Here is a 12,007-nt window from a genome sequence, read left to right as displayed (position 1 = left end):
GCCACATAATTATCCAAATGCCTTTTAAATGTTGTTATTGAACAACTGCCCCTCTATTCAATATGATCACTGCTGATCTAAACTGCATGTCAGTTCCCCATCAACCAGTCCCCATTCCCTATTTCCTATCCTCCTTCTATTCCTCAATCTTTCAAATATTTATCCCTCCCCACCTTCAACATGGTTCTATGGTTCAATTTTGTGCCTACAGTTTACAACCTGAAATTCACACTCTTCACAGTCATTCACAAAGCAAAAAAAGAATGATCTACAGAAAACATTAAACCTCAAAGCCCCTTCCCCCTCCCACACAGAGGCAATAACAAAAGCATCAACCTTCCCCACCATGATCCAGAAAAAGCATCAATCCCCCCCCACCTTGATCCAGCAAAAGCATCAACCCCCCCCCCCTTGATCCAGCAGAAACATCAACCTCCCACCACCCACCATTCAAGCAACAGCAAAGCCCCCAGAGACCACGGTCTAGAGTCCATCAAACACGACTGTCCGTCCCAACACTTCAACACCTCAGGCAGGCTCTGTCTCTTTCTAGTGAGGGGAAGAGAGATATCAGCCCTCCATCCAATGATCCAACCTCCACCATCCTCGGGACCAGAGAATTCTAGAGATTCCCCTCCCTCTGAGGGAAAATATTTCTACAGGCCTCAGCCTTAAGTGACCGGCCTTTACCCAGGGGTTATGTCCCTGGTTTGTGAGCCTCACACTAGAGAAATCATCCTAACATCTACCCTGTCAAACCCCCTGAGGATTTGTGATGTCTGAGGAGGGTCATCCTCATTCTTCTAAACCCCAGAGAGTACAAACACAAACTATCCAGTCTCTTTTGATAAGATAACCCTCTCATCTCAAGAATTACTTCAGTGAATCTACTTTGGAGTGGCCCCACGTTGATTGCTTCTCAGTCTCTGTTTATGTATAGTTTTCATAAATTCTTCTGCATTTCTTTACTTACCTGTACTTGCCAGGAAAGTGAATCCTAGTAACCTGGTGGAGACTGGGAGGTACCGGCACGTGCAGGCTGCTGGGTGACAGCCGGAACAGTCCTGACACCCGGGTGCTCCAAATTCTTCCCCATCAGAAGATGCGTTGGGTCAGTGAGTTAGTTGCCCCCTTGTGTATGGGTGACAGGGAGGAACCAAAAGGGGGTTGGCGGGAATACGTTGTAGGAGCCACGTTCCTGGAATGGACATCAGCAACAGCCTGTCATGGCCAAGAAAGTTTGCCCATGCCTCTACTTCCTCAAGAGGCTAAAGAAATTTGGCAAGTCCCCCATCAACTCTTACTATTTTTTATTGATGCAACATAGAAAGCTTCCAATCCAACTGCATCGGGGCTTGGCATGGCAACAGCTCTAACTGTAACCACAGGAATGCACAGGGAGTTATGGACACATCTCAGCACATCACAGAAACCAGCCTCCTCTCCATGGACTCTGTCTGCACGTCTCTCTGCCTCAGTAAGGCAAGCAGCATAATGAAAGACCCCACCCACCCCAGAAAGGTTCTCTTCGACCCCATCCTGAAGGGCAGAGGATACAAAAGTCTGAAAGCACGTACCTCCGGGGTCAAGTACAGTTCTAACCTGTTGTTATAGGTGTGGCACAGTAATTTGGCATTAATGTAAGGCTATTACATCCCCTCCCACAGTGTGACTCTCCCTCAGTACCACCCCTCCCACAGTGTGACCCTCCCTCAGTACCGCCCCCTCCCACAGTTTGACCCTCCCTCAGTACCACCCCTCCCACAGTGTGACCCTCCCTCAGTACCACCCCCTCCCACAGTTTGACCCTCCCTCAGTACCACCCCTCCCACAGTACAAGTAAACAAGCACAGGAGTGACAGGCATAAAACCATAAGACCATTAGATGTAGGAGCAGAATTAGGCCATTTGGCCCATCGAGTCTGCTCCACCATTTCATCATGGCTGATCCAATTTTCCTCGGAGCCCCAATCTCCTGCCTTCTCCCCATATCCCTTCTTGCCCTGACCAATCAAGAATCGATCAACCTCTGCCTTAAGTATACATAAAGACTTGGCCTCCAAAGCTGTCACCAGGTTCGGACATGGTCCAAGTGCGGAGTGAGAGACACTGAAGCAGGTTAATAGTTCATAAACTTTAATGTGAACAGTGTTAAAGGGAAAATAAAACAATAAACGCTAGGCCAAACAAGGCCGTTAACTAGAACTCTCAAACGGGAAACTCAAAAGAACATCTAAATATTAAACAACTACCAGTTGTCTTCAGAGTCAGTTGACTCGACAGTCCAATTTCTCAGGAAAGGCCAATGCAAGCAGGCAGCAAAGCATTGCTGTGCTCTGTCTGAGTCTCAACAAGCACTACGACCACAAGTATGGAGTTAAGTACTATCATAATTAAATAATAATTAGCTGTCATGTGCATTTTGACAAGCGCAATTGCCGTACCTACTGCACTGCCGAATCTGTGGTTGTGATATAAGCTGCCGGTAGTAAAGAATTCTACAGATTCACCACCCTCTGGTTAAAGAAATTCCTCCTCATCTCTGTTCTAGGAGGTCGTCCCTCTATTCTGAAACTATATCCTTTGGCCTTAGACTCTCTCACCATAGGAAACATCTTCTCCACATTCATTCACCATTTGATGGGTCACCCCTCATTCTTCAAAATACCAGTGAATACAGTCCCAGAGCCACCAAACATTCTTTATATGACAAGCCATTCAATCCTGGAATCATTTTCATGAACCTCCTTTGAACCCTATCCAATGTCAGCACATCCTGTCTAAGAATTCCAACCAATTTGTCAGGCAAGATTTTCCCCTGAGGAAACTACGCTGACAACAGCCTATTTTATCATGTGCCTCTAAATACCCTGAGACCTCATCCTTAGTAATCAACTCCAACATCTTCCCAATCACTAAGGTCAAGCTAACTGGCCTATAGTTTCCTTTCTTCTCCCTCTCTCCCTTCTTAAGAGTGGAGCGACATTTGCATTTTTACAGTCTTCTGGAATATTCCATAATCCAGTGATTCTTGAAAGATCATTACTAATGCCTCCACAATCTCTTCAGCCATCTTTTTCAGAACTCTGGAGTGTACACTATCTGATCCACGTGACTTACTTACCTTCAGACCTTACAGTTTCCAAGAACTTTCTCTCTAATTATGGCAATTTCACACAGTTCTGACCTCAGACACTCTGGAACTTCCACCGTACTGCTATTGTCTTCTATAGTGAAGACTGACGCAAAATTCAAGTTATCCAGTTTGTCTGTCATTTCAACCTTTCCAGCATCAATTTCCAGTGGTCCAATATTCACTCTCACCTCTCTTTTACACTTTGTATATCTGAAGAAACTTTTGGTATCTTCTTTAATATTATTGGATAGCTTACTCTCATATTCAGTCTTTACTTTCTTAATGAATTTCTAGTTGCCTTCTGTTGCTTTTTAAAAGCTTCTCAATCCTATAACTTTTAATTCACTAATTTTTTTCTCTATTATATGCCCTCTCTTTGGATTTTATGTTGGCTTTGACTTCTCTTGTTAGCCACAGTTGTGCCACTTTCCTTTAGAGTACTTCTCTTTGGGATGCATATATCCTGTGTCTTCCAAATTGCTTCCAGAAATTTGAGCTATTGCTGCTCTGCTGTCAACCTGCCAGTGTTCTTGTCCAGTCAGTTCTGGCCATCTCCTCTCTCATGCTTCTGTACTCCACTGTAATACTGAAATATCTGACTTTAGCTTCTCCTTCTCAAATTTCAGGGTGAATTCGTTCATATTTTGATCACTTACCCCTAAGGATTCTTTTACCTTAAGCTCTCTAATCAATTCTAGTTCATTGCACGTCACCCAGTCCAGAATAGCTGATTCTAGACTCAACCACGGGCTGCTCTTTAAAAAAAAGACATCTCGTAAACACTCTAGAAATTCCCCTCCTGGAATCCAGCACCAACCTGATTTTCCCAATCTACCTGTACGTTGAAATTCCCATGGCTATTGTAACATTACTCTTTTGACATGCGGTTTCTATCTCCTATCGTGATCTGTAGACCACATCCTTACGAGTGTCTGTGGGCCTGTATACAACTCCCCTCAGGGTCTTTTTACCGTTGCAGTTCCTTATCTCTATCCACAGTGATTCTTCTGCCTTCCTGCCTGTCCTTTTGATACAACGTGTATCCTTGGACATTAAGCTCCCAGCTACACACACAAAATGCTTGAGGAACTCAGCAGGCCAAGCAAGCTAGGTCAGGCTCCCAGCTATAATCAGCGATGGCTACAACATCACGCATGCCAATCTGTAGCTGCCACAAGTTCACCTACCTTATGCCATACACTGCACACCTTCAGCCCTGTGTTCACCCTTTTCGATTCTGCCCACCTTTTACGTTGCAACTCATCCTGTTGACTGTAATTTTGCCCTGTCATCAGCCCCTCCTCACTACACATTGCCTCTGTTTGTAAACCAACTCCCTCATCTTCAGCACTATCATCGGCCTTTCCTACGATACCTCATGCATCGAAACATATGCAGCTTACAGCACTAGTCGAACCATGCTCAACCTTTTGATTCCGAATTAAGGATTCCTAACTTACCAACATCTGTCTCCACAACCTCTCCACTAACTGTTCTGGCACTCTGGTTACCATCCCCCTGCATCTCTAGTTTAAACCCCCCCAGCACACCTTCAAACCTTCCCGGTAGGATATTAGACCCCTCCAGTTCAGGTACAAACCGTCCCTTTCTGTACAGGTCCCACCTTCCCTGGAGAAGAGCCCAATGACAGAAAATCCTTATGCCCTCCCTCCTACATGAACTCCTTTGCCACATATTAAACTATAATCTTCCTAGCTCTAGCCTCACTAGCTCGTGGCACGGGTAGCAATCCTGAGATCACAACCCTGGAGGTCCTGTCCTTTAACTTAGCACCTAACTCCCTCAGATCCCTATGCAGAACCTCGTCACTCATCCTACCCACGTCATTGGTACCTACATGGACCATGACCTCTGGCTGTTCAGCCTCCCACTTAAGAGTGCTGAGAACTCGATCCGAGATATCCCGGAATCTGGCACCTGGGACGTAACATTCTATCTGGGAATCTCATTCTCTCCCACCTCCTGTCCATTCCCCTAATTAATGGATCCCCTGTCACCACAGCGCGCCTCTTCTCCCACCATCCTTCCTGAGTCACAGTGCCAGAGACAGGCCCGCTGTGACTCTCCTCTGTTAGATCAACCCTCCCCCAACGGTACTCAAGGTGATATACCTGTTGCTGAGGGGGATGGCCGTAGGGGTACGCTGCACTGGCTCCTTAACCACTTTCCCCTTTCTGAATGTCACCCAGTTTCCTGGGTTCTGCACCTTGGGTGTAACTACCTCTCTATCTGTCCCATCTATCACCTCCTCAGCCTCCCGAATGATCCAGAGTTCATCCAGTTCCAGCTCCAACTCTTCAACATGGATTGTTAGAAGCTGCAGCTGGATGCACTTCTCATGTTTGTAGTCGTCAGGGTCACTGGAGGTTTCCCTGCCTTTCCACATCCTGCAAGAGAAACATTGCACTAACCTGCCTGCAATCTCTACTGTCTGAGCTGAGCTGATATAAAGGGGAAAAAGTAACCTAGAGCTTTTCTTTTCTTTGCCTGCTCTGACTGAAACCTCTCTTTGCAGAAGTTTCAAAGGGTTGTCACCACTCGGACTCTGTCCACTCAGACAATGCTCGCCCCTGCCTTCCTTTGGTTTGCTCTTGTGATGTGATATGAAGTTTACAGCTTTGAATGAATTGTTTTGCATCTCAGTAGCCTATTGTGAATGGAGGTAGTTAGTGACGTGCCTCTAACCTGTGATGGTTTCTGTGTTGCGCAGGCATCGCTGAGGAATATATCACACCCATGTTTAACTTCTACCGGAGTATCGGCGAGCTGAAGATGACCCAGGAGGAATACAGTCTTCTGACAGCCATCACCATTCTCTCTCCAGGTAGGGGCTGCTCTCGGGCACAGCCCGTGTCAGTTATGGAGCACAGGACAATGCAGGAACAGGCCCTGTGGACCCCAATCCCAAATTACACAAAAACCCTCAGCCTGCACGTGACCCAATACCACAACCCCTCCTCCTCCCCCAACATCCTTTGTATTTCCATATTGAGCTGTACTGTTCCATGTCTCTTATGTAGTGTGCTTCTCCAACAAGTAAAATTTCATGGTATTTTCACTGTTTAATTGTCTTTTTACATGAATACAGCCAAATGAAACAGCGTTACTCAGGGATAAAAGGGGCAAAACACAGTGCCAACAGTCACACACAGCACAAGGCACATCTACTGTAGCACATGTAAAATTTCAAGCTTGTATAAAATGCAGACACAAACAAAAAATATATGTAGTCTAGGACCCTGAGTCCATGAAAGTTGAGGCAATCTGCAGTCGAACACAATTCAGCTTCTGTTCTGATGACAAACACTGGGGAGTAGCCGTGGCTTTGGCTCAGATGCTACACCACATCGCACCCACTCGTACCTCGTGCGACACACCATCGCCTCTGGTAGTGTGCACCGACCCGTAACTCGTGCGACACCATCACCGCTGGTAGTGTGCACGGACTCATACTTTGTGCAACACACCATTGCCTCTGGTAGTGTGCACGGACTCATACCTCGTGCCACACCACATCGCCTCTGGTAGTGTGCACTGAGTCGTAACTCCTGCGACACCATCACCGCTGGTAGTGTGCACCGACTCATACTTTGTGCAACACACCACCGCCTCTGGTAGTGTGCACTGAGTCGTAACTCGTGCGACACCATCACCTCTGGTAGTGTGCACGGACTCATACTTTGTGCAACACACCATCGCCTCTGGTAGTGTGCACCGACCCGTAACTCGTGCGACACCATCACCTCTGGTAGTGTGCACGGACTCATACTTTGTGCAACACACCATTGCCTCTGGTAGTGTGCACGGACTCATACCTCGTGCCACACCACATCGCCTCTGGTAGTGTGCACTGAGTCGTAACTCCTGCGACACCATCACCGCTGGTAGTGTGCACTGACTCATACTTTGTGCAACACACCATCGCCTCTGGTAGTGTGCACTGAGTCGTAACTCGTGCGACACCATCACCTCTGGCAGTGTGCACCGACTCATAACTTGTGCGACACCACATCGCCCCTGGTCTCGTACCTCGGGGACCAATGATAAACTCGAACTTGAATGCAGGTGCTGGTGTGTGGTTGCAGAATGCCCTGCTCCTACCTTGTCTTGTCAACTTCAACAGTGACATAGTAGGGATCTGGGTCTGAAGAAAGGGTTAAACCTCTTGCAGCAACTGTTTCAGAACCCTAATATTTTGGCGAACATTCAGCTGCCATCCGCTGTGGATGACTGACACAATGTTCCTCCGATCTTTCCCTCTCCAACGGGCAACGTTCCTCCATCAATGGTGACCCCTGACCCTCTGCAACAAGGAGTTGTGCTGCTGAGGACAGAGGCGTTCTGTGCCCCTGACAAAGCTGCTCTGAAACTCCTGTGCGTGGGGGAGTCGATGAATGCCATGGCCTGGGTCCATAACCTTTCTGTGGAGCGCAGGCATGACCTCCAGCTGTGATCAACGTCGTCCCTGCATTGTGGAGTGGGAATGATTTCTGAATGTCAGATGGGCAGATTATTGGACAGGGAAAGGGCATAAGAAAGATGGATTTTGGACACCAGTGTCCATTGCCTGACTTTGGCCGAGTTTGAAACAGAAGGTCAACACGAGCTTCTCCGTTAAATGGAAAACAAACATGACTCCCACACCTGCAACAGGCAGGGGGAGATGTCAATCTAGCAACAGATGATATTCACAAACTTGTGCACTTTGGATAATCCTGTAGATGGTACACCCAGTACAGTGTGGACACTGCATGTGGCCTGTGCACTGTACAATCTCCGCTCCTGTGGGGCACAGGGCACTCATGGAGGTTTCTCCTCTCCTCACCTCTCTCTGCCCACTGGCTCTCTCCCTGTCTGTATCAGGTATGAGGCACCCTCTCCCAACCTTGCACAGGCGAGGCTATGATTCAGGGACGATTCTGAAAACCTGCACTCGTTCCTCAACCACTCGCAAATTTCCACAGATGTACCGTGGACGGCGTTCTAACTGGCTGCATCACCGTCTGGTTTGGGGCGGGGGTAGACACTGCATGGGATCAAAAGGAGCTGCAGAGAGTTGTAAACTTGGCTCCATCAGGAACACTGGTCTCCACAGTGTCCAGGTCATCTTCAAGGAGTGATGGCTCAAAATGTGATGTCCATCATTAAGGACCCCAATCACCCAGGACTTGCCCCCTCCTCGTTGCTACCATCAGGGAGGGGGTTAAACTCCTGAAGCCACCCACTCAGTGTTCCAGGAACAACTTCTTCCCCTCTGCCACCCAATTTCTGAATGGACATTGAACCCATGAACATTACCTCACTACTTTTTTATTTTCTATTTTTGCACTTTTTTTTAGTTTTGCTGTTTTTTATATATACTCACCTACCGTAATTCACATTTTTTCTATTATTATGTACTGCTGCCGCAGAGATGACAAGTTTCACGACGTTTGCCAGTGATATTAAACCTGACTCCGATCCTGGTTTAATTACTTGTGCACGAGAAGGACAGCCCAGCTCCTGACACCACACTGAAATCAGAATAAAGAAACGCCATATTTATATGGAAATTTACTAGTTGGATACAAATATTGACCAATTGGGAACCTTGTGGAGAACATTCCCTCTAATTATTTTCATGGCTGTAATGATACCGGTGTTACTAGCCAATAGGTTCCTTCAGTTTGTTTTTGCTGTCGTGCTGAGGTGGGGGTGGGGGTTGTAATAAGGATGAACCCCCACTACCTATTAAATACTCCCAACTGTGTGCATCTCAAATAGCCTCTGACAACCATGTCCAGCTCCTGGCCTCCACGTGTGGTTTAGCTACTAAGCCCAGCAGAACCATTTCTACTGACAGGAGTGGTTTAGCTACTAAGCCCAGCAGAACCATTTCTACTGAAAGGCGGGCTGCTGGTGCCCTAAAACCAGTCGCTTCAGGCAGGTGGGGCTCATATCAGACAGATAGTTGGCATCTTATGAGGAAGGCTTTGGCAGTAAACCCAAGGAAAAACCTGGAGCGGGAGTCTCTGAGGCAGTCCCACGTTGAGTTCGACACTGACGGGCAACTCCTGCAACACCGCTGGTGCCAGACTGCATCGGTGTCTACCATTGCTTTTGGTTCATCAGATGTGTGGAGAGGGGGAGTCTGCTGCCTAGGCAACAGCTTGCTCTCCATATTGTACTGCCCTGGCTTGTGTATTGCGCAATATTCAAGATAGACCTCAAACAATGGAGGGCCTCAAATAGCCAATAGAATCTTCACATTAAAGGCCAATAATACTTCCCAATTAGTAAGGTAACCAGTGAATAATAAACGACACCTTACAATCCTTCATTTGCGTCCTTACCCTGTCTCCGTATGCTAAAAGGCTCTGGTCCCCTGCTGTCCAAAGGAAAGCTGTGCTCTTCAAAGGCCTCATTTGCTTGGTTGCCTACACTTTATCTGTAAACGATCCTTGCCTGGACCCTACCTTATCCCTCACCTTGTTGGAACTTCCACAGTGTTACTGTGTACCGGAGAAGTAATGTGCACCAAGTAGTCAAAACTGCCCAACGCATCACCAGCACCAGCCTACCCGCTATCATGGACAAATATACAGAAGGGTGCTGGAAAAGGGCCAGTAACATCATAAAGGATCCCGTACACCCTGCTCCTGGACTGTCCGTCCCACTCCCATCAGTGAGGAGGCTACGTAGCATCCACACCAGGGCCACCAGACTCAAAACCAGTTACTTTCCCCAAGCAGTACACCTCCACCCACTGACCCACCCCTCCACACCCCAATCACCCACTAACCCACACCTCCACACCCCCAATCACCCACTAACCCACACCTCCACACCCCCAATCACCCACTGACCCACCCCTCCACACCCCCAATCACCCACTGACCCACCCCTCCACACCCCAATCACCCACTGACCCACCCCTCCACACCCCCAATCACCCACTGACCCACCCCTCCGCACCCCCAAACACCCACTGACCCACCCCTCTGCACCCCCAATCACCCACTGACCCACCCCTCCGCACCCTCAATCACCCACTGACCCACCCCTCCACACCCCCAATCACCCACTGACCCACCCCTCCACACCCCCAATCACCCACTAACCCACCCCCCACACCCCCAATCACCCACTGACCCACCCCCCACACCCCCAACCACCCACTGACCCACCCCTCCACACACACCCCCAACCGCCCACTGACCCACCCGTCCACATCCCCAATCACCCACTGACCCACCCCTCCACACCCCCAATCACCCACTTACCCACCCTTCCACACACCCCCAAACACCCACCGACCCACCCCTCCACACCCCCAAACACCCACTGACCCACCCCTCCACACCCCCAATCACCCACTGACCCACCCCTCCGCACCTTCAACCACCCACTGACCCACCCCTCCACACACCCCCAATCACCCACTGGCCCACCCCCCACACCCCCAACCACCCACTGACCCACCCCTCCACACACACCCCCAACCGCCCACTGACCCACCCATCCACATCCCCAATCACCCACTGACCCACCCCTCTACACCCCCAAACACCCACCGACCCACCCTTCCACACACCCCCAATCACCCACTGACCCACCCCCACACCCCCAATCACCCACTAACCCACCCCTCCACACCCCCAATCACCCACTGACCCACCCCTCCACACCCCCAATCACCCACTGACCCACCCCTCCACACCCCCAACCACCCACTGACCCACCCATCCATACCCCCGATCACCCACCGACCCACCCCTCCACACCCCCAACCACCCACTGACCCACCCATCCATACCCCCGATCACCCACCGACCCACCCCTCCACACCCCCAATCACCCACTGACCCACCCATCCATACCCCCAATCACCCACCGACCCACCCCTCCACACCCCCAATCACCCACCGACCCACTCCTCCACACCCCCAATCACCCACCGACCCACCCCCCCACACCCCCAACCACCCACTAGTTAATCATTTCCCATCAGTCACTTTATGTACAGACACTCCCGTGCTTAGCATCACTTTATGGACATACAATCTGTCTATGCATATAAGTGATCTTATGTGGGTCAATAATTATTACATTTTTAAAAATTATTATTGTGTTCTTTATCTTATTAAGTTTCTTTTTGTGCTGCATTGAATCCAGAGTAACAATTATTTCATTCTCCTTTACACGTGTGTATTGGAAATGATATTAAACAATTGTGAATCTTCAGCCGTCTTTCTCTTTGACATAGATCGGTTGTACGTGAAGGATCGGGACGCCATCGACAGGCTTCAGGAGCCGCTGCTGGACATCCTGCAGAAGTATTGCAAGATCAACCACCCCGGTGACCCTCAGCACTTCGCCCGGCTGCTGGGGAGGCTGACTGAGCTCAGGACCTTCAACCACCACCACGCGGACATGTTGATGTCCTGGAGGAGTAACGACCAGAAATTCACTCCTCTCCTTTGTGAGATCTGGGACGTACAATGAGGCCCACGCCTGCAGCAGGAGCAGGGCATCTCAACCATATGACCGTGAGACCAGAAGACTCAGGAGCAGTGGTAGGCCATTCAGCCCATCGAGCCTGCTCTGCCATTCTATCATGGCTGATTTATTATCCATGTCAACCGAGAGACCTGAGAGCTGGTCTCCGTCTCCAAAGCCCTCAGAAAGGCCATGCAGTGCTAACAGGGACAAGTCTCCAAGGTTGACCCCTAGCGACCAAATGTGAGGCTTACCCAGATTCATCCAATCACCTATTTAAATAAACCTTCATGGCCTTGTGTAACTTTCAATGTTTCAATGTACATGTGACAAATAAAATTAATCTTTATTATTATTATTATCTTTAACGCA

The 12,007-nt window shown here is 49.0% G+C and overlaps 1 protein-coding gene across 5 annotated transcripts in view; it reads left to right on the top strand.

Moving 5' to 3' along the window:
• Positions 1–12,007, top strand: part of nr1h4 (nuclear receptor subfamily 1, group H, member 4) — a 98,000-nt gene extending 85,993 nt beyond the window's left edge. For all 5 annotated transcript variants that reach the window (XM_072267376.1, XM_072267375.1, XM_072267373.1 and 2 more), the window contains 2 exons: positions 5,868–5,981; positions 11,403–12,007. In XM_072267376.1, coding sequence (XP_072123477.1) covers positions 5,868–5,981; positions 11,403–11,641 — 353 coding nt within the window. In that variant the 3' untranslated portion in view covers positions 11,642–12,007. The remainder of the gene's footprint in view (positions 1–5,867; positions 5,982–11,402) is intronic.

The sequence above is a fragment of the Mobula birostris genome, chromosome 9, assembly GCF_030028105.1.
Source record: "Mobula birostris isolate sMobBir1 chromosome 9, sMobBir1.hap1, whole genome shotgun sequence".
Classification (NCBI taxonomy): Eukaryota; Metazoa; Chordata; class Chondrichthyes; order Myliobatiformes; family Myliobatidae; genus Mobula; species Mobula birostris.
Note: the sequence above shows the minus strand (reverse complement) of the source record. Positions and strands in the feature narration are given on the sequence as shown.